Source organism: Apteryx rowi, unplaced genomic scaffold (genome assembly GCF_003343035.1).
Source record: "Apteryx rowi isolate R43461 unplaced genomic scaffold, aptRow1 scaffold_125, whole genome shotgun sequence".
In the NCBI taxonomy this organism is placed as follows: Eukaryota; Metazoa; Chordata; class Aves; order Apterygiformes; family Apterygidae; genus Apteryx; species Apteryx rowi.
In genome coordinates, this window is record NW_020447475.1 from 1,114,676 (window position 1) to 1,138,712 (window position 24,037).

The 24,037-nt window shown below is 43.0% G+C and overlaps 1 protein-coding gene across 1 annotated transcript in view; it reads left to right on the forward strand.

Moving 5' to 3' along the window:
* The first annotated feature begins 9 nt into the window (after window positions 1–9).
* DEPTOR (DEP domain containing MTOR interacting protein) overlaps window positions 10–24,037 on the forward strand; it is a 77,332-nt gene continuing 53,304 nt past the window's right edge. Inside the window, exon 1 of the mRNA XM_026055700.1 lies at window positions 10–95. Coding sequence (XP_025911485.1) covers window positions 10–95 — 86 coding nt within the window. The remainder of the gene's footprint in view (window positions 96–24,037) is intronic.

Here is a 24,037-nt window from a genome sequence, read left to right on the forward strand (position 1 = left end):
CCGGCGGCGATGGAGGAGGGCATGAGCAGCATGCAGCAGAAGGCGGCCGAGCTGGAGCACATGGCCGAGGTCCTGCTCACCGGCGAGCAGCTGCGGTAGGTCGGGCCCGCGGCCGGGGCTGGCGGGGCGGCGGCGGAGCGCGGGGGACCTGCAAAGGCAGCGCCGGCAGCGCCACCGAAACACGCCGGTGCCTCCGAGGATAAAAACCCGCAAGCGATAAATGCAGCATTTCGGCGCGGCGCGGCGCGGTGCGCCCGCCCGGGTCTGCAGCCGCGGCTCCGCTGCTGCGGGGTGCAGGGCGCTGGCCCCGGCGAGGTCCTCCTTRCTGTCAGGGCTTGTTTTTGCTTTGCATCAGCTGGTCCCAACTTCCCGGCAGATGGAAGGGGATCCCTGCCGTCAGCACAGCGCCGGGTGACCGGAGTTGTGCGCAGCGCAGAAACTGTTAACAAGGATGCCTGACTCAGTTCATCTTTAATTTCTGTCATGTATTTAGTGTACCATCTGTGCCCATGCACTACACATGAGCAAAGAAATTTTAATTTCCTTTCAGTTTGTTAACCTAACTTCTTATGATTCAGGCAGGAAAAATACTGTTATTACTGTTGTGCTATACACATATATATGCATGTGCTATGTGCATAACTAGAAAGACTGTAGAAATACTTTGCTGGTAGTTTTTGCTAGATCTTTCTTTGAGCTTTTTGCACAAATACTAGACAAGCACTTCCAAATGACAGAAATATTGCTTGATTTGGGAGCTACCATGACAGCTGCTAGTACAGATGCTGCCTTGGTATTAGTGACACCCACATGGCAGGGACCATTGGCATCATGTGGTGCATACCAGTGATATCCGTGTTGGGCAGTCAGCACTGTTTTCATGGTGAGGCTCCGGTACCAGCTCTAAACCGGTGTCTGCTCTAATCTTGAGATTCTTCATAAAAGTAGCCTGGAGCRAAACCTTGGGTGAAAGGGTGCACGAACCTGCAGGCAGTCCATGGTGGACTTGCTGCTGAGTTGTTAGCYAAAGTGCCTGATAAGAACCTGCTGTTTCTAACTTATTTCACTAGAAGTTGGATATTCAAAGCTAATACAAAACTACTATTAAGATCATGTTAAAYCCTTCTAAATATCTCATAGCTAAATGTAAAAGCAAAAGCTTTGCAAACCTTCTCTAAGGAAAAGCTTAAGGAAATGTCAACAAATCTGGCTCCTGGAATCAGCTTGTTAGTATCACAATAAAGGATGACGTTTGTAAACAGTCCTTCTTATTTATTATGATAATTAAACATGGTGGTATTTTGAGGCAGGATGATCTATAGATACAAAATAATTATTCCTCATTCCATGAAGTTACCTATGGACATTTCCTTTCTGAAGCTGTAGGAAGTGGCCTAGATCTCCTTGGGCTGCGGTTTCACAAACAGCTCAGCCTACGTAATGGCTAGCTTTTGCTGAGAGGAGCTCTTGCTCCCCTCTTTTCCTCTCCCTGCTCCCCACTCCTGGCTGTGTAGCCCCAYGTCCTCTGTAGCGCCAGCTCGCGTACTTCTTGGGCCTCTCTGAGCGGATTCAATGTGCCGATCTGGCAGAAATGCTCCACTCTTTGGCTAGGTTAGTTTTCCTGTGGGGTTGTTGGGATCTCTCTGTGCCCAGAGGGATCTGATGACTTCCAGAACCCACATAAGGTAAGTGGTGGAAGTGGGGAGGCAGCAGCAGGAGGAAGAGGTAATGGCGAGAAAGCAGGACGTCCCGTTTTTGGCAGCAGTGAGCTGTTGGATCAGCTGGAAATGTCTTGCAAAACTGCACCCTAAATTGTCTCACTTTCACCAATTCTGGTAGCTTTGTTCTGCTTCTCTGTTGTGGATATTCTGTGCAAAAGGTTAGTTTTCTCTATTTTTCCAGACAGTAAGAGCCTCAAAATATGTGATAAAACGGCTGGTAGACAAGCTTTAGCCAGTGGGGTATTTAAAGTTTCCCTTTTCCCATCCAAGATAAGTGTATCACTGTTAACGCTACAGGAAAACTTAGAGGGTTTTCAGGATCAAAGGCAGGCTATCTCAGAAGCCTTTGGGGCAGACAAACAGATGATAGAAAACCGGCACACACATGCATTCAAGGAAATGTACTGTACTTTATTCTTAGTGATGCTTGTAAATGCTAGATAAGGCCTCAGCGGGAATGATGTAGGAATGATGAGACAGGTGATTATGCGTGTGTATGGGGGAAAGTGCAGATGGGCAAGTGTTGCGTACTGTACGACAAACACATAGCTTAGCAGTAAAAGCGTAAAATGAAACTGTGACTGCRGTGTTGCTTATGCAAAGACAATGAAATGTAGGTATTTAAAGCCCTCTTGCACTGGCCTAAACATGTGTGTCTAAACTCAAATACTTACGATAGCTGCTTGATTAAAATTCCTTACAAAGTTTGTGTTGCCCGTCTTGCCCCAGCATCATGTGTTGCTCAGAGCCCCCCCATTGCTGCGGCCTCTGCGTTGCGCATGTGGCCTGTCGGGCAGGGATGTCTTCGTGCAAGGAGGGCTGAAGTCCTCGTCTTAGTTGCACCTTGGTGAACCTGGCTTTGCACTTAGGCAGTGCTGCTGGTGGGCACAGTGGCTCTATTCCCCCTTTTCCCACCCAGGCAAGTGCAAACTGGCCAGGGGAGGTAGAGGAGGAGGCCGAAGGGGCTTTTCCCTCTCGTGTGGCCGTGCCTTGGTTGCTTATGATCTGCATTTCTCTTTTGCGAGGTTGGGGAGCCTCTGCCCCCACATACGCTGCCTGCTGGCCACAGCCATCCCGGGGCAGCTGGGTGCTTTCCCTGCCAGCGCTGTGCTTTCTCCCAGCAGCTTTAGGCATCAGCAGTCTGCGAGAGATAAGGCCATGATGTAAATCCTGGTGCTTAGTGCGTGTAGTTTTTAAAGCAGGGATTTCAAAAATTTGACTCTTGGAAGGCCATTTAGTTGATCATGAAACAAAGCTGAAGACTCACCTTGACCGCAGCAATGAGACACTTGAGAGCAGACCCCTTAGCAGCTTCTTGCTGCCATGCAGTAGACTAGGGAGAGCAAGGGGAGAGCTGGGATCCCAACTATCCAGCAGCAGGGCTCTCTGGGCGCTGACAGCTCTGCAAGGGGCCGAGCCGCTTGGGGTCTGGCTGCTCCACAGCTCTGACCACCCAAAAGCCCAGCTCCTCCTCCCCACTCAGGTGCTGCTCCAGAGACCCTGCAGCTATTTGGTGGTGAGGTCTTTCTTTGGAGGTTGGCTGCAAGCAAAGGYTCCGTGGGCCACGGGTCGCCCCTGCCGGTGTCACTTAGTGACAGCTGATCTTGCCCCTGGCAAGCAAAAGYGTTTTCAATGAACATTTCTTTATGTTTTTATATGCTAGCTGGCTGCCTGTCGTGTAAGTCAGGGTTGTCTGATATCTTACTCTTTCACTAATTGCTTCTTGGTGCCAAATTGTCACTGAAATCTGTTATGTCTTCCAAGAATCCTTGATTTCTCACAGGAAATGTGCCTAGTCATTCAGAGAGTCTTTGGGCTTTAGCTGATCAGACAACAATATTAAAAGATTGACTTTTTTTTTTTTTTTACCAGAAGTTGCCACTGGGCATCTGATGGTGTTTTCTGGAGTAGGTGTATGTTCACTGATATTGAATGTTTCTTTCTCTGCAGACTGTTGGATACCTCTTTATCACCGGCCTTTTCAGGAAACAACACCTTTGCCAATTCATGCTGCTGTTAAACAGTTTAGTAAAGGATTAGAAGATTTTAGACCAGTGTTTTTGTTAGAATAGCAGTGACAATTCAGCACTTTCTTTCTGCTTAGGGAAAAAAAGAAGCATGTTTCTTAAAGCTTTTTCTCGCTTGCTTTCCCTAAGTGACAAAACACAAGGTATAGTTCAACAGAAATTTGTCTGCCTTTCTATCAATGTCTTTATAGAAGAGTTTAATCTTACAAAGGAGGCTTTGTATTGCAAACAGTTATAAATCATGAAGCTGCAAGAGAAAAGGCAAAACCAATTTTCAMTGCTCTTCCAAAGGTCTCACTTTGGGAAGATTATCACTTTAAGAAAACTTGTTAATAAACTGGAATGCATAACTTTCATAATCATTAACTTTTGAACGGTGATAGCACCTACAGGTCCATAAATTTCGGCCTTTTTCACAGTAGTTGGGTTCAAAAGTTCATTGGCATCCTAAGCTACAAAGAACCAATTGCACACAGCAATGACAGTTTCTCAAGAAATGTATCAAGACAACCTTAGCATTAATGTATTACTATACTATAGAAATATATTAACTATATAGTTACATAATTCATTAAATATTATCACTGCATTTAAAACTATATTAACACTCTAGTGATGCTGCACTACTGTGTGTGGACTTACACACTAAAAGGAACATAAGGATTTAAGCTATGGAGTTGTCCAGAGGTCTCTTCCTCTAGATTGAAGTCTTGACTGGTCTTCAGCTATTAAACAAACTTGCATGCAAACTTTTTAGAGACAGAATTCATTAAGATGAGTTTTAGTGAGCTGCTTAAGCCAATCAAGCATTATACTTCTACCTAAAGGGCTGATGTGCCTTTCTACCCCCTGCACCAGGTTCTTGCCACTTCCTTACTTCTCCGCTAGTGATTACATTTCTGTTAGCAAAGAGCTCATTGATTCGGCTGAAAACTAACCCTGGAAAACTTGTTTCCATTAGTCCCACTGGAGAAAGCTTATCTGCTGACTTCTTTAAGGCGGATAGGACATCGGGGATTGTATCATCAGATATTTGTGGAACAAATCACTCCAGTGCTCTCTGCCCAAGTCATTTCACTTTCATTAATTTGTTTCCCCAAATCAAACAACTGAAAAGTTGGCAATCTTCTCTGGTGAAATTCCACCAAAGGAATACACTGAAAGAAAAGGTTTCAAAGTGAAGGTTGCTAAGGTTGCAGACTGAAGTGCTCTAAACCCAAGAAGTTTCCTGCTAACTCAATCCTGTCACAACACTTTTACCTGATGCACCTTCTCATGTGTTTGTACTAATTTTAATGACATCATGTCCCATAAATATGTATATAAGCATATATATATACACAAATATATACACATATATGTATATATGACTTGCGAGTCATATATATGACTTGCAGTTTGATTATGAAAAGGGCCAGGAACCTCCAGTTCTCATGCCCTTCTGTAAAACGTATGGTTATTCAGCATTTCTGGAAATCAAGAAATAAGGCTTTTGCTTTGCTCAATTCTTTTCTTTAAGATAGATGTTTTAATAATTTAGTCTTTCCAGTCAGTAGCTTTCCTCAAGTGCAACTCAGAGATAAAGTAGTTAACAGCGCATGTGCAAATAGTGTTCACTCTTCCTCTATGTACGCAATAAGGCGGATGTTGTAAGAGTGGTTCACGTTGTGTATTTTGTGTGTTGCATTTCAGATGGAGTGAATCATTAACTTTGGCTCGGATTAACAGAGATTAGCAGGCAGGCACGGGATACTGCATGTGAGAAGCATGTGCAGGAATATTTTTTGTTTATTGTAGGTTAGAGGAACTGCCCATGAGCAGGTAAGGGAAACTGTCTGGATATTGATACTTATACAGAGAAGGCAGAATCGGTCTGACACAGGGAATCTAGCTCTGCTGTATGTTGCACTCATGCAAGCCCTGCTTCTGTGGGGGCAGTGGCCGTACGCTGGCAACCTGACAGAGAAGTACTCCTATCACTGGTTGTTTTTATTTACTATTTGTGCAATGATACTGCCTAGGAATTTGAGCTATTTATCAAGTCCCTGCAGTGGTAGGCACTGTACGCTCAGAAGAAAAATGAAACCCTTGCAGCACAAATCTGGCACTGTGAGCCAGTTGGTTCGGAGCCGCAGCGAGATCTGTTGGGATTCAAATTTCTGGTTGGGAGATCAGACACAGAGCCCGAAAGCGGCATCCCAAAAATGCAGAGACAAATACCTCTGGTGCGTGGAGAGGCAGAAGCTGTACGGTGCTCGGTGTACGGGGATGGGTGGGGAGCGCTGGGTACAGTGCTCGGGAAAGACCCTCCTCTTTTCTCCTTCCAAAGTCACATTAGTGGAGTGAGAGACCAGACTGAAACCAGGAGGGAGGTCAACTAGCTTTTACTGTTGGATGTATGGACAAGGACTAGGGAGTAGTCTGTGCGCCATCTTTTAACTGAGACATTTCTTAGTATCTGTAGACTCCAGTACTTTTTGCAGTGTAAAGTTTAAGAATTTCAGTGCTTTCCACAGTGTAAAAATTAAGAATCTGAAGGGTACGGTGACAGCAGCAAAAGTCAACCTCTTTGCAGTCCAGGTGTCTGATTAAGTTCCTCTTTTCATCCCCATAACTAAGTGTCCAGGCACTGAGCATAGGCTTGGTTGGTACCTTGTGGCCTAGGGTCCGCTCTCAGAAGGAGATGTCACCTCCTGTGGCTCCAGGCCCCTTCTGCCTTTCTGGCCACTTTTTCTGCTTTTTGTAGCATGGTCTTGCAGCTATGTTGATTCTTTTGCCTCTTTCTCCCTGGCAGAACAGGTTTGTGTGAACATTTTTGCTAGCTGGCAGACACATTTTTTTCTGTCTTTGAGGCAGGGGTTAATAGTCATGTATTCAAAATAAACTTTTGTGGGAAGAGATTAGGCTGATGAAGAACTGCTGACGGGGATGAAAGGCTCAGTAAGAAGCAAGAGTTAGCGGCTTTTGTACTTGTACATAGCTTTCTAAGAAGCATACACCCGGTAAAAATGCCACAGAAATTAAAGTACAGAAGCAGCCTGAAGAGAAACTACATTAAGTTTCCAAGGTTAGTAATGACAAACTACAAAAACTGCAAAACTTAAAATCTCAGCAGAACCACTGGCATTCGTAGAGTGCAGAAGTGTGCACTTCACATTGGTCATGGGGTTTTCTTCCTTAAGCAGGAACAGGACATATAAACCATGTATTTTAAACCATTTTAATGTATAAACCACTGGCTTTTAAATACAGCTTAAAACTATTTACGCATAGTCTCACAAGGATCCTTAGTTACACTGGTATGACTAAGAGTACCAGTATTATAAATAGAGTGGAGAGACAGTTTTACAAAGGCAGTTTGGCTTAACCAACCAGCAGAAGGAAAATTGAGAAGGGATTTTTCATCAATTTCATACATATCGACAACAGTCATGCTTTTCTTTTCTTTTCTTTTCTTTTCTTTTCTTTTCTTTTCTTTTCTTTCTTTCTTTCTTTCTTTTTCTTTCTTTTCTTTTTTTTTAAACAGTTTATTGATTTGATCTTTGCCTTGAATCCCACATTTCTCCAGTGTCCTTAAGGAGAAATGACTGTATCGTGATTTTGTCTCTGTCCCTTACACAGCAGCAGAAGTAAAGCTGATCTCAGAATTAAAGAAAGTTAAAATATTTAAACCCAATCAGTCAGTCACACACTGCTAGGAAAGTGCTCTGCACCAGGAGTGGAAGTATAATAACGTGCAACCATGCTCCTTCATTCTTGGAAAACTCTGAGGCATTGAGACAAAAAAAGGTTTCATGGAGCACAGAGAAAGGAAAGATAACCCACAGACTCACAGGCTTACTTGGATTATAGAGAGACCTGTGAAGTCAAAGGAGACTAGAGAATAAATGGAGATAGCCACATATGGGGGAATTTGGACAAGAAACAAGATGGCAGCCTAGAGTGGCAACTGAAAAATGCTGTTATTTGGATTGGTAATGGATATGATATTGATAGCTACCACTTCTGAAGCCCTGTAAGCCTTTGACTGCAAAAAAAGGTGGAGAAGAGAAATAAAGGGATAATTCTAGACCTGAATTAAATTAACCCTGTTTTCCAAAGAAGTAACATATCCTATGAAAGTGTGTTATTTCATAGATTTAGTGCAACTAAGCAGCCTGAGTCCTGTTCTACACTCTGGTTTTAAACAACCAGAAAAGCCTGTATAACTTGAGCAAAATGCATGAGAAAGGTGTAAAGAAGCCAGAGTCCTTAGGACACGCACTGTGTTCAGTGGACTGTTGGGCAGAGATATGYGAGCCAAGTACAACCTTACCAGCTCCAACACCAAAAGCAGCCTGGCTGTGTCCATGCAAGCCTAAGATTGAGGGGATGAGTTAATTCATGAGAGGTTTTGTCGCAGCCACGTTCCTGGGCCGCTTGCAGAACCGGAGCTGGTATCTCTGCCGGGGATGGCTCTTTGCTGCAGGGGGAAGTCATGCCCCCTTGCCCTCTGCCAATGTGCATGGGGTGTGCTGGGGCAGTCCTCCACCGACAGTGTTGTAAAATGCTTTCAAAGCAGTTATTTCTGCTGCAGTTTTATCCCTGCTCCTCAGGAAATGGTTGTCAGTAGGTCTGCTTCCYGTTACGTCCGTGTCTCTGTCCCTCGGCCCAGCTGCTCCTTCATGATGCAGCTGTGCAGGGAGCCAGGTGCGCTTGAGGGCAGAAGAGCGGAGAGCAGCTAATGGTTTTGAAGGSTGCAGTTGGGCCAAAATGTCAAGCTAGTCCTGCCGCTGGAAGAAGTGGTCCTCTCTTTGCTGTGCACCCCCAGACCCATGTGTTTACGCCTGCTGATCCCTCCTGTGTGCTGATTCCCCTCTGCAAGCTTCCCCTTCCTTCGGACTGGCAGAGGCGTCTGTGGGGACCTTGTGGTGGCTGGCTTTGGGGAAGTGATCTGGCAGGGCTTGGTGATGGATGATATTTCGGTTGGGTCAGTTTTACAAACCAGTTTTCCGCCTGACCACATAAAGGCTTTGAGCAGTGCAGTGCAGGCGGGGGAACAGGGACCGCGCCGGCTTATGCCATTGCACTGAGGTGCAGTTTGAGTTTGTGGTTTTCTGATACAGCAGCTCTAACTGCAGGCTGCTCCCGCCCGCGCTTCGCACTTCCCTTGCACTTTGCGCTGGCGTTCCTCTGTCCCGGCACTAAAAGTTCAGGGAACTGAATCAACTGAAAACAAGTAAGAAAAGTTTAACTAAAAAGGCTTAGCACATGGTCAGACAAGTGGCAGTGCTGGGGGTGCAGACGGACAGGGTCACAGATGGGGAGAAGGACCTGTGACTGCAGCCCGCTGGTGGAGGTGCTTGGCCACCCCTCAGTCTGCCTGAACTCTGTGTGCATCAGACATTTGCTCGATTCCCATTTAAAAACTTCAGACTCCAGTTCAAGACAGACCATAAAAATGATGTTGAGCTTAAAGGCCCAATGCATGACATTACAAGAGAGGCCCAGAAATTATGTGTTTACAATTTGCCAAGTTTATTTCTCCTCCAAGGTTTTTACCTTTACCTCTGTATTTTTGCCAGGTTATCATACGTGAACAGAGGCAAACATTGACATGTGTTATTTCATGTGTTTTGAAATCTGTGCCATGTAATTTATGCCACCAGCACATCACAGTGACAGCAATATGATAGCACTGCTTCAGAATGCAAACCCCTTCCTTAATTATCAGCCCTATAATTTTACAGTCTTCATAGTTTGTTTCTTAGAAGTGCCTCAACCCAGCAAATGCATTCAGATCTTAAAAGCACATTTGCAAATAATTAAAAAAGTGTGCCCGATGGGGCTTACTTTTTAAGAGCAAATATAGAAGCTAGTTTTCACGTAACAAGGCCATAATTCTTTATTACTTTGCAATTGTCCTGGTGAYGACATAGGATACTGCAGCTATCTCACAAGTTTTTGTAGGGAAATGAGGGCTTTCTTGTCTGTTGAGAGCCAGAGGGCTGTAAGCCATGCTGTGCATTTTACAGCAGTGTTGGGCTGGTATAACATTTAACGGCTGCTGCAGAAAAGGGCAGCCCAGCTCCCCTGGACCTGTGCTCCTGCTGCTTTAATGGTGCCAGCACTGGTGCTTATCTGACCCCATGGTGACCCAGTCTGGGGAGCTCAGGCGGTTTACTGTGGTGTGAAACTAATGCAAGGAAGAGGGTCAGCTGACCTGGGGTCAGGGAAGAGGAGATCCAGAGACCCCTTTTAGTGGGAGACCCCACAGTCAGATTGGCTTATTGCATCTCATGAAGTTGCATCCCACGAGAGCGGCTGTGCCAGTCCAGGAGTCCCTTCTCACCCCTTGCCTCCCTCCTTCCCTGCTATCTTTCTTGAGCTCCTTCCACTTAACCTTGTGCCAGTTCCAGAACTCATCAAACCTCTCCCTCAGTGGATTTAACGTATTAACTTGGCAGAGGAGTAACCCAACAAGGAGCAAGGATTTTTTCCTGCCTGGTTACAGAGCTGAAGTGACTTACAGAGAAGCTGATGAGGGCCAAAGCCACCACAAGGGACAGCCATGGGACATGGAGGAGAGAAGAGCAAAGGCAAGGTGTACAGGGAAGAAAGACCTTCTCTTTTTGGTGGCAAAAATGACAGATTGACTCAGCTACCTATGAAACCATAGCCTCAGTTCCAGTCCRGACGCTGGGGTACTGCACTGGTATGAGTGTGAGCCCAGGAAAGAGTCGCATGGATTGTGCATTGGAGCTGGTTTGCATCCCACCAGCTTTGGAGGCTGGGCAGAATAATCTCTTTTCAYTTCCAAAAGACCCTGGAGATGCAGCTGAAATCAGAGTGAGACCATGTTTTTCTCTCTTTATGCAGATGTAAAAAACTGCACAATTTGCAAACCAGTGGGGAATCCAGCCCTTGTTAGAGCCCCTTCCTACAATTTAAACTTCAAAACATTAAATTGCTTCCAGGGAAATCCTTTTTGTAGGCTTAGGTACTCCAGCAGGTTTGTTTCCCTGAACATGAGAGATTTTTAAGTTTYGAACAGATATGCAAGCAACTAGGCAGACAGCTTCTGGTTATGCAGGGGGCACGATACACTGATTCTGGACACACAATGTACCCTTTGGCCTGTCTCATCAGTGGGCAGCCAAAAGGCACGTGCTGCTGGTCTTTAGTAGTACAAAGAATAAAGAACCCATTTATATTGAGAAACCCCAAGATCACATCCCAGAGTGTAGGAAGGCACTATATGGAGGATGAAAAGATGGCCTCGCTCCCAAATTATTTATAGTCTAATTGTAAAACAAAGCGATAGCAAATGGATACAGGCAGACACAGAGGTAACATGACTGTTTTGAAAGAGTGTTGGTCACTGAGACAGAAGTGCAGCTTCAGCACAACATCTGCTTAATTGTCAAGTTTTTCTGGTAGAGATCGTAACAGTGCTGCGCAGGATTTGGGTGACTACGTCCTGATAACTCTGTGGGTGTTTGCATGACCGTGTCTCTTGTCTGCTAAGGCAGCAAGCACAAAGCTGCTTGCTTGAAGATTTGAAACCGAATGGCCCAGCTGGACCTAAATGGCCAGTCACAGGAAAAGCCAACACTTCTTGAGAAAGGACGATAGCAAACGTGGGAGATGGTTATTGGGAAGCTTGAAAGTGAAGAWAAGCACAGTAATACTGTGTTTAATGTGACGGAAGAGGGGGAGGCAGTGGAAGGAATCAGGGAGAAGGGCAATGTGATTGAGATCAAGAGCCAAGAAAATTGTCTTTCCGGGAGTGTTCTACATAGATAAGAGACAGACATGGCTTTGCTTCTCAAGGCCAGAGCATGGAAGAAGCTTTGAGGTATAAGATACAGGGGAAGGAGGACTTGGAACAGAATTTGAACTTTCTGGGGGAGAAGTACAGCTGTCTTGAGAGGTGCGTTGCAGGAGGAGTTTGCATAGACCAAAGTTCTTCTGTTGATAAGCAGCATTAACGCTATCGTATTTGTCCTTCATGGATGTTATACAATCTACCTGGTTTGGGCAAATTCTCCCATCTCCTAGTAATACATCTGCAGTTAAGGCCTTTGACCTTTAATTGTGTTTTTTTTATGTGGGTTTATTTCATTGCTCTTCGTATTAAGCACTGGGATATTGCCATAATGTTTCCATTATTGTTCAGCTGAACTGTTGTACAAYCTGCCCTCTCTGTGTTCACACCACTTTCTTGCATATTGGACCAAATGAGTTTATTGGCAGGAGTTAAAAAGAAGTGTTCATATATTTTATCCATTGCTCTTCACATTGTTCCTTATGTCTTCAAAGCACTGGGGCTGTGTAAAGCAGGCCTGTGGGTGCCTTTGTGTTTTTACAACCCATTCTCAGCTCTGATGTAACAGGCAAACTGAACTCAAGGCATAATTATCGTATGGTTCATAAAAACAATGATTTTTAATTTAATTCAGATGAATGCTGCAGAATATTCACAAGAAGCTGAAGTTGTGAGTGCTTGTCTGGGGAATCAAGAGTCCGGCGCTTAGACTCATACACTTTGGAAAGGGAATCTGACAGCACATAGCCAACACATCACTCAAAGTTAGGACTGCAAATAAAGGAAATGAGTCCTGAAAAGGTATTAGCTAAGCATTATTTATAGCACTGATTGTCAGTATATAGAATAATTTCCTTTCATTTCTTACAAAAAAGATCCTTCTCTTGATAATCATACATCCTTTTCTGCAGTAGAGTATAATAGTGTGGCTTAGAAATCAGGGTGATATAATAGAAAGCTGTTAATTGTTTCCTGATGCTCAGGATATAATTAACTTATACTTTCCTCTAGCTAAAATTAATTTATTTTTAGCAAGATGTAGAAAGAGCAACTCCCAGCTTAAACTGCTGCTTGGCCATGCAAATAGAGGGAGATTGTGATGTGAAGAAGCTAAAAGTAGCATAAACATGTACAAATCCCCAAAGAAATTGTACAAATATCATTTTGAGAATAATTTGGGGCTAGAAACTTAAAGAAATGTCATGGACAATTAAAGTATTTTCAAAATTAGCATCATTTGTATCATACAAACACAGACCTTTGGAGTCTTTTGGGAAATGGTAGAAATAGATGAGGTTAAATTAATAAGTAGATCTTTGTGACCTTTCTGACCAGAAAAATCTTTTACTTTCTTCCATAAGAGGAAGCACTGGGATCATACTGCTGCTTGTCTAATTAGACAAGGTGATGAAAATAGGTTCTGGAAAGTACACTGAACAAAAGAAAGAAAAAAAGGCTTATTAAATGTTTATTATCTAAACCTTGAATTGTGCAACATTATGCATTCATCTAAATAAACAGTAAAAGGGTGTCATGGCACAAGATCAAATTCAGCACTTGTGAGACTGCATCTGGAGTACTGTGCCCAGTTTTCTGCTCTCCAGGACAAGAAAGGCCCTGGCATACCAGAGCGAGTCCCACGGAGGGCCCCACGGATGGTGCTGGAGCTGGAGCATATGATGTACAAGCACATGCCCAGGGCTGGGTTTGTTCAGCCTAGAGAAGAGAAGGGTCAGGGGATCTTACTGCTGTCTACAGCTATTTAAGTGCGAGGATGTAGAGAAGGCCCGGCAAGACTGATCTTGAAGGTGCACAGGGATAGGACAAGAGGCAGTGGGCACAAATTGCAAGGGAATTTCTGGTTAGATATTAGGAAACAATTCCTCACAATGAGGATGGTCAAAAACTGGAACAGGGGCCCAGAGAAGTTGTGGGGTCTCTACCCTTGGAGATATTCAAATCTTGACTGGGCACTCTGAATAACCTGCTCTACCTGCATCTGCTTTGAATGGAGGTTGGACCAGATGACCTCTAGGCATCCCTTTCAACTCAAATTACTCTTAGGTCTCATGGAGACATGGCATGATGTCTTCTTCATTTAGTTGTGGTGGCTGATATTATCACTGGTTTGTCACTGGCTACTAACCAGAGATTATTATTCACCCAGTCCTACTGGGGGAGGACTTGTGCGAATACTTCCTAAAGCACTTTAGTGCAAACTCAGCTGGGCTGGTTTGTACAGCTGATGCAGCGGTTGACAGTACCACTCATTTCACATTGTCCAGCTTTTCAAGCAAATTTAAGAGCTAGAAATGTGTCCATTTTCAAATGAAAGCCCAAGAACATTTGAAATCTTTCAATTTCAAAAACTGGATCTTTACAAAGAAAGTGAGGGGCAAGAGTCTGCTTCCCTTAACTACACTGTCTTAATCTGGGCCAGGATTTTACCTTAGATCATCGAGAATCATGAGATGCCAACATTGCAACTCATCCCAGCACCCAGAGAACCTGAAGTTCGATTTCTTAAGAACTTTGAGGACAGAAACCAAAGTGGATGTATTTTGGACATACTGGTTTTATACCAGTCCTTGAGGGATCAGAGTAGAGAAAAGACTGGGGGAAGCATATGGAGTAATACACACTGGAAGGCCAGCAGGTCACATTAGTGCCAGAAATCACGCTGGCTGGCTGTGTAATGCTGGTGTTATTCAGGAGGAACAGTTATCTTGRTGCAAACCACCTGCTTCTCCGTTCTCACTGCCTGCACAGTGACAGGACAAATGGATCGAGTGCTCTCCAACCGTCACACATGGACTTTGCATGACGGACCCAGTTTGTGTGTTTGTTTGTGTGCATAAGTGCCTGTCTTAGTCCTGCAGCTCTGACTTTGCACATCAAAAGTGGATTTTCAGTCTCCCATTGAGGGAAAGGAGGTGTTAGAACTTTTAAAACTTTCTTCCCGTGGAGGGGCACGTCTCATCAGATAATGTTTTTGGAAGGTAAAGAGATATGTTCCCTTGCTTTTAAAAATGTGACAAAAGAAAAGTAAACAAGTAAGGCATATGCCCTGTTATTAAGTTGCCTTTGTTAAATAATATTTCTCTCAACATGTGCAAAGCAATGAGATTTGTTGCTTTTCCTTTGTGCCATTGTGCTTTATCACAATGCTGCAAAGTCTAGATCCTTTAAAAATATCTCATGGTGGGGCAATATCTAATCATTTTAAGTTTTCAATAAAGTGGTGGTTTTCCAAGTGCTATACTTTGGACCTACCATAATGATTCAAATAGTGGTTTTTGAAAGATAATTGCTTGCATTCACTTGGGCCAAAGAGAGGCTAGAGCTGCTCCAAACTAATATATTAAGAATTTCCCATGATTTTTTGTGTTAAATCTGTAAATCAAAACCAGATGAAACAATGTATTTTACATAATTTCACATGAAGTATGTTTGTGCTTCATGTCAATTTCTTTTCTGATGAATATGGAACATCTGAGTTTATATGAGGCCAATAATAACAGTACTCTTGGGAAACACATTACTAGGGCAAAGAGAGGAAGAAGAAATGATTGCATAAACCATTTAGGAGAAGCACAAGAAACATGGAGAGAAAAATGTGCTTGAACATATAGTGGTTGGGGTAAGGTCCCAGGGGACTGGCACTGYGACACTTTGCTTACAGGCTGGAGTGTGCACATGGCATCTTTTCCTGTAAAAATTCAGTATTCCACCTCAGAAAATGCTAAACCTGTGGAAACAGTCACAGACACATGCTGGACACTTGATCAATGATTGTGTGTGTTCAGTGGCCACAAACCTTTTGATATGAAGGAAGCTAATATGAAGGAAGATACCTTCAGTGRTAACTTCAGCAGTTAGTATAGGTACAGCCTGCTTACACATGGGCTGAGACCTTATATAGCTCTCCATTCCRAAAGTCCATTGTAATTACATTCAAATTAAGGCACAAATAGCTAAYGTTTGTCTTGTGCTTAGATAGCCAGGGCTAGGAATGGGGTGAACAATGGCATGCTCTTCAGCATGCCTCCACGTGTCTAGGYAGCCACGGCGTGAAATGCAGTAGTCCAGCTGCGCAGCTGTGGTCGTTCACACCGTCTGAAGAGCAGCCATACGCCGGCTGCCTGCAGAGCCTACCTTGCTTCATGACAGGTGAYGGCAAGACCCTTCCTGCTCTTGTCCTGTTGCCCGTCTAAAGCCTATCCCGAAATATCCATGCAACATGTGTTTCGGATTCAAGTTCAGGCCTGACCCAGAGACTGAAGCATGTTGTAAACATAACCGTATTGTTCTAATCTAATTCTACCAGCAAAGTAAAAACAAAGCTGATGCTGTTTCTTAGTGAATAAGGATCAGGGTACACGCTCTGACTTACTAAAGCAATGGTAAGTCATGGTTTGAATTTACTGCAGGAGCACATAAATACCTATTCACTGAGCTTTCTGCATGCACTGAGAGATAATTTTGCCAAGAACGAGAGATGGCAAACACATGGCCAACAATGGGCGCAGGCTGTGCAGAAGAGCGGGCAGAACGTCTCTGGGCTCCATTTTTTCGTTATTATTTTAAAGGAAAATTCCCATTTAATGTAAAGAGCAGAGGAAAAATGCTTCTGTAATGTTTATCTTTTCAAAGCTCATCTACTTGTGAATGCCTAACAAGGCCTAATCAAACGAGACAAGATCCTTGATAGCGTACTGACAGAAGGCCTGTTCGTGAAAAGTGGTTATGCAGCAGCTGTGTATCTGTTCATATCATGTATCAGGCATTGGAAAATGCTGAGCTCTACCAAAGAAGCCATCCCCAGGCTAGATTTTTGCAAATGTAAAAACCTTTAAATAGATTTAATCCTTAATTAGAGTCTTTATTAAAACGTTTTCCTCAGTGATGAAGTTATTCATTAACCTGTAAGAATTTAAGTACGTAAGTAACTTCATGCCATTGMGTAATCCCCTTAAATTCATATACACGTACTTATTCACATCTTATGTGTTTGTATGGCTTATATAAAGACAGAGATTTAAAGCAGATAGGATGGTTCTTTGTCTTTAAAGCATTTGTGGCAGAGAGYAATCATTTCTGGGTTTAAAAGATGAATACAGTAATGTTATGGTGCGGAACTGTTGAGTAAAATCACTGTTCCCATTTAGCATAGATGCATTTGGAAATCATTTAATGTAGTCTGGAGCAATCAATAACTTTCCAAGATATTTTTCATTTTCTCTGTAGATGGTGATCCATTTCTTCTTTTTCATCTGGCACTTGGAATGAAACCTTATTGGATGTTGCAGGTTCCTCTTTAAGAAAAACATATATAATTTAACAGAATATTAATTGGAATTATACTGATTTGTAACCTCCAGCTGGCTGTGAAGGTCATACTGGCTTATATCATACCGTCAAAGCAACATTTTTCTTAAGCAAACATGACAACTTCAGGGAACTGAAAAGGGCTGTAGTCTGTGTAGGCTTCTATCCCATTTTGATTTATGTTCTTTAATAATTACATACTTTATATTATTTGAATAAATAAAATGTAAAAAATCATATGTCATTCTATAAAATGAGATCTTAGATGAGGGACTGGAAGGTTCCTATCAACCAGCGACTTGGGCCTCGCCTGGATGAGCGGAGGCAGGAAACCCAGCTGAGGTGCAGACGTACAGGAACTTCACCCAAAGGTGAAACGCAGCATTGGGTCATGGAGCTTGCAGAGGGATCCTCTGCCCTTGCAGTCCCTCCTGGCGTCTATGCTGTGATTTAGCAAGGATGCAGACCTGCACCTTGGCCTCTGCATTTGCTGCTAGCCAGCTGATGGGGTTTTCAGAGCAGAACCCCAGCTATTTGTCGACGCTCTTGTGTATCACAAAGGACATAGGATTTTACGCAGGGACTGAGGGAGAATATACCACTGGTGTTCTCGTATTGACTGGTAGATAACAACAGGCCAGTGAAACATCTKTACCTCCAGTCAGGCACGTTATTGTAAGGAATAGTGTGAACTTGCACAGTAAAAATGAAAAGCCAGTGATACTCTGTTGCAGAAGGAAGGAAGCAGTCTCACAAATAGGGACCTCCCTTGTCATGCTTACAGCTTCTGTGCTTTGGCAGACACGTGAAGAAGGGCACGTGTCAGACTTACATGGAAGAAATGCACTCTAGAGCAAAACTCTCAGATGTGACCTGTTTATATCTTAAAACCAACAAAATACATTTTTGTGATTTATATATGATTATATACCCCATAATAAGTATTCCATGTATATGGGTTACCTTAGTCCATTGATTAATGCTGCATTCGCATCATTTCAACATTAGCAATGGAATTAAGATTATATAGTACGTTATCAGCATTTGACTTTGTAGTTACCTTACAATGTTTGGTGTCAATGGAGCCTGACTCCACTCTGTCTTACAGAGATATTTTTCTGATACTAAAACACTCTTAGAACCTCCTCCACACTTGCTTCAAATTACACACTTAGAAATTAATGCACTACAAGGTTAATTGCATTTATTAGTCCATTAACAGAAACCATGTGCCCTTTCTAATGTGAGAGAACCCCCTRTGATGCATATACCTTTGTCTCTTGTGGAAACTAATAGAACTTTTAGTGACTCCTTTCAAGATCTTAGATGGCTTCTGTTTGTATATCTGCATAACCACTTTCACTAAAAGCCTTAATATAAACAGCAAATGACTTAATATAGGCAACACTGCTGAGCTTTTTTTTTTTTTTTCAGTTGACATGAAACAGGATTTTAGAAAGACTATGAGTCCTGATATAGTGCTTTTAAAGGCCAGACTGATATCTTTGCTCCCTGTAGTTCTCCCAAGGTTGTTCACAGAAATCAGTGTAACTCATGTAATAATAAAACACGGGACTGGAAGGAGTCTCCTGCAGAAGCTGTATCATATAGCTCCTTTAATGCATTTACTACACTTATCTAAAGGCTAGGTAAGTTCTTGCCTCAACTAATAATTTCAAACTTCTGCTCCAGAACTTTGTCTGATTTTTAGCTTAGGATTCCTCAAGCTGCCATCACTTAAATAGCTTTTCTTGCACTCTGCTGTTTACTCACCTGGAAATTTATAGACAACAATTATGTTCCTCTTGCTTTCTGTTTCGGTCAGGCTAGAATAGCCAGTATCCTTTCCTCTCTGCTCAGGAGACTGGCTCATCATTTCTCATACTGGTGTAGTGCTTCTTCATTGTGTCTCTTTGAGTTTGTCCTTATCCTTCTTGAATGAGGATGGCATGAATGTCATGACATGAGGTCCTGCCAGTGTCATAGACAATGGCAAGAACCGTTCCCTATCATTATTGGAAACATCTCAATTAGTACAACCTAAGATTGCCTTTCRGTTTTGTGTGGTCTCCAGACATCAATGGCTTATTATCAGTGAAAGTTCGGCTGCTGCATATTCAGCTGTTTCTTGCTCTCTGTTGCTTTCATCCTCTAAGCTCACAGGTTTTAGCAGAGCTTTTTGTTGTTAGCGCATGATCTTGCATTTTATAGTCTTACCTTTTCTTCCATTTCTGTTTTTTCAAACACACAAAGGTCATCCAGTTACAGTGTAGCCATTTCTAGGTAATCCAGCCCAAGGGATAATCACTTCAAGTGTTTAAAACTTTGTATCAGTTCCAATTTGATTTTGTAGTTCAGTGTTCAGCCACTGGATTTCAGCAGACCTCTGCAAGATGGTGGAAGGAACTCCCTTGAATCATGTCTTCTGTCAGTGCAACAACCTGTAGATTGCAATGTTGGCAGCCATAGAGGTGAAAAGCATGAATCAATAGAAATATAATAAGATTATTTTTTATTCAAAAGATTCAACAGAGTGTGTCATTTCTAGTCAGTATTTTTTGACTTACTGCTTTAGCAGCTTCTTCAGAATGAAAATAAAGCACAGTCATTACAGTTATATTGAACATGAAGAAAGGAATCTGTTTATTTAGATTGTGAAGAGGTAAACTAAGTGTGATGGTTTTAGTACAACATACTATATATTGTAATAATATTGCATCGACACTCATTTTAGCACGAGTCTACATATTTTTCAGAAGTGAGCAAGAAGTCTTGAATTACAGTTTCAATGCAAACTTTTGGTTACTATCAGTAGTAAATAACACTAAGTATTTTATTACTCATTTTATTACCTGTCAAGTACTGACTACTTATGCTTAGTGACATTTATCTTTACATAACACAGTAATTGGATCACAAGTTGATATTTACAGTTTTGTGCAGAGATGGAAAAAAAGTGCTAAAAACAATGTAGATACTGCAGCAGTGTGACGTATTTATTAATGATGAAGGCAGAACATCTTTGGATTGCTTTCAGCAGGGTTGCCCAGGTGCGTTCAAAGGAGTGCAAGCAGTTGCTGCCGTGCTGAGGAGTGTAAAGTGTGGGCAACCAGGAGGTCTGGCAGCTTTCGCTGCCACCAAGGAGAGCCGGCAGGTCTGTGGCACTCACGTTGGGAGCAGCCGTGCCTGGAAGAGCTGCAAGATCTGGCCTTACCCAAAGCAACAAAACGTCTTGCCAAAACTGTATTTGTCACTTATTTATAAGGCGAGAGAAATATCACAACTGCACTTGCGATAAGGCAAGAGACAAATTTCAGGTCTCCCATGGATCTCAGGCAGATGACGGTAGTTTTTCCTGGAGATGCCACTGCAAACCTTTTTGGCACAGTTGTGCTTTGCGGGTGTGATGGATGTGCTTCTCCCACCATGCGATGACAGATGGGCAGATGGGGAAGACCTCCCTGTTTCTGAGGGAGCCTGAAACCTGCTGTGAGCGGTTCAAGAGTGGAGCCAGGTCACACTGAGCTTTCCCCTGAGCCTGGGGTGGCAAGGGTATGATGGACCTCAGCCCGTTGCGCTGTGTGCTCCCCAACCCTTTGGGACATGGGGTGCCTCCACTGAGACAGACCTGCGGCTGGGCAGCCCCTTCCTCCTTTCTTGTGCTGTCGAGCTTTCTGGATGGCAGCAATAATAGTAACAGCTGTGACAGTAGAGCTTGGGCTGTTTGACCTGTATTTACCCAATTTGGCATTTCAAAGGAACGTTCACCTCTCCCTTCCACGTTACAGGTCTATGTTCCCTTACACAAATCATGCTGCTTTTTCACAGGCCTCCCATGACTCTTGCACTGCCCCTTCCTCAGTTTCCTATGTATAAAATGTTTCCTTTATTGAGAGTGATTTTTTGGCATAAGTCCATGAGAGCTGATGGTTTTTTTGGCTACTATGTTAGTCCAGCCAAGTGATGTCTATGACAACATTTGTCCTATGTTTTCTGATCCACACTTTGAAATTACAGTGGTTTCCCTCTCGGTTATGATTTATGATGATAATGTTCTTCCTTCCACAGAAAACATTAGTCCCCACAGTATTCTGAAATACAGGAAATGCCATTTAAACGTAAGAAACAACTTTTTTACTCTACAGATGACCAAACACTGGAACAGGTTGCCCAGAGAGGTTGTGGAGGCTCCATCCTTGGAGATACTCAAAACCTGACTGGATATGGTCCTGAGCAACCTGCTGTAGGTGACCTTGTTTGAGCAGTGGGGTTTGACTAGATGATCTCCAGAGGTGCCTGCCAACCTCCACTACTCCGTGATTCTATGATTCATTGATCTAGTAAGCAGAAGAATGTCTTTGCAATGGAGACGCAGAAAAATAATATGAATTTATCCTAGCTGATGGACGTAAGCAAAGATAGCTTGTTCTTCAGTGAAAAGTAAACCAGGCCTTTTTAGGATGCACATAGTAGTATAACATAGACCTTGACCTGAATGCATTCGTTGCATGCGTGCATCCCAGCTTGTCCATGTGTGAGTGAAAAACACAATTATATTTGACTTGCTTATAGAGGGAGGAAACTGTGAGTTGTCTAGTTCTGATTGCTTCAGCAGAGAAACCAAACAGCTAGAATTAAACAGGCAGACTTCCACTTTCCTTATGACTAGGGGCAGGTGAAGTAATAACTTGCCTTCATTTTATGTTTTCTGCTTTGTAAAACCCAGTTCTACAGTTTTTATGCTTTCCAGTGAGACCTAAGTGCTGAAAGTTAAAGTGTGCAGGCAGTTAGAAGTCTTCATTCATGTTTATACACGTTTTGATTAAAAGTAAAATGAAAGTGAAATGACTTGGCAGGCAGAGAGATTATCAGCTTTCACAGCTTTTCACAGCTAGGTGGACATGAGGAGAAAATGTAGTTAGAACTGCAGTCCTGCAAGATATTGAGCATTCCTGCTTCTCTGAAAAGAGAGGTGAACAAATATTACTTTGATTTGGTGATACTGTTATGCTACCACTGCTCAGGAGTATATCACAGCAGAAAGAGGAAAGTGGAGGGGAGTCAGCAGAAGTCCAGTGTACACATTACCCTCCCCTATGGGGTCAAACCCTAGCAAAATGCCTACCTAAAACATTCCCAAACTTGATATAAAAGTCATCTAAAGACCCTGTTTATGTTTATTGCTTTAACAGATTAACATTATTATGATGTGGTGTTTTAAATGAAGACCAGATACAGGCTCCGACTGCACATCTTTAGGTTTAAAAATCCAAACCTCAGTGTTGTAAGTGGTCTCTGGTTTCATGACAGGTAGGTACAAACACACCTGTCTAATTCCTTGAGCAGCCTGGAGGGATCCCAATGGAAGCTGCAGGTCTGGATCTCGGACTGAATTTGTCTCTAATTCCCCATGGCAGGCTCTGGGCCGTGCAGGTATCTGCTCCCCAGAGCTTGCTTTTACCCCACCAACGTGGGTAAGGCATTAGGAGTGTTCAGGGATGTCCTTGTGCGTGCTCAGTTGCACGATCATTGACCTTATTACCTTCTGAACTTGTAGATAAGATAGAGATAAGAACTTAATGAAAGAGGCAGTCCCAATGCTTTATTTGAAGGCTCAGCAGCCTTGGTGCATTGTAGCTTCTCTGGAAGCTTTGTGCTCACAGCTCTCTGCCTCCTTTGTGTGCCGGGATGCTGGTTATGTGCGATCTCTCTCTAGCTGGCTCCTTCTCCTGGCATCTTCCCCTCGCTTGACTATGTGGCTGCAGGCAAAACCCAGAGGCCCACGCGAGGAGTAAATCCAGGAACAGGACACGTTGAAGACACCCTCTGTAACCCTCTTTCAGTTGGTAGAATGTCTTCTCGGCTACATATACTAACACAGAGATATCTTCATCCTTTTTTGCAGTATGACCCCATGTTTTACAGAGTATTTTAGCTCCTGTGAATAACAAGTAACAGAACTAAATGACGGCAGCGCTGAAGCATAAATAGAAAGAGGAACAGGCAACCACTAACCGCTGACACTTCAGCCGAGGATTGGCAAGCCTCTCTGGAAATGCTTGTCCCAGCAGTGCACATTGCATTTGCATGTACCTTCGTGGTTGCCTCTGTGTACAAAGTTTATATCATCACTGACCTATTTTTTTGCTGACAGTGCAAAGGCAGAAGTTTAATTTAAAGGAATTTATTATACTTAGTTACCTCATGTAGTTCTGTATTCTCCTGTATGTTTATATATACCCAAACACCAACATATGTTCCCTTATTTTGTATGGTATTATGTCTGCAGCTGAGCTGTGAATTTTAAATTTCAGTGGCAATTATGCTTCTAAGTCGCTAAGACACTTAAAAATGCCAACTTTAGTAAGCACCTACTGTGCTGTAGACAGATCATATGCTGCCATTTATATACTCCTTTCTACCAGCCAAACTTTGTGACCTCTAGGAAGGCACAAACCTTTTCTCCCTTCTGGTTTTTGGAAAGGAGTAATTCTACCTATCAGTGGAACACCTTTGTTGTCATTTGAGAATAGGTGTGGAAAAATTGTGCTCCTTAGCCACCATAAATTGTTCTTATCTTCCCAATAGTTCCTGCTATTTGGGCAATATATATATTTTTTATCCATACATCGCTGTGACAAAGGAGATTGTGACTTGTTTTTCTTGAATATAAATAAATCCTTTTCTGACAGAAGTTCCAAATATGTGAAATGTTGTGATGAATTTGAAGATGGCAGAAACCATCTGCAATGTTTTTTGCCTTGGCTTTTCACTCTTAACTGTTAAGGGATTGTGTGTGGCTTTCTTCAGAGTTTACCTTAAGGTCATAAAATCGTAGAAGTTAAATGATGTGTAACATGTGCTGCCGTGCCCCAGGTGCATCTTCAGTTTTTTTTTCCCAGGCCCTCTGTTCAGATCTTGATCCTGCAGATATGCAGGAACCTGAGCATGGCAGGGTCATCCCATCTGTAAGTGGGAATGTCGTGGAGACCATGTGAGGATTAAATATTCCCAAACTCCTCGCAGAGAAATGGCAGGATCAGTCACGGGCTGCTCCAGAAGGAAGCAGCGTGGGTGGCCGGAGCCACCTTAATCTCTCTCTTCACTGAAGTTTTCTTCTCCCATTTAAAAAAAAAAGCACTTCCCTAATGATA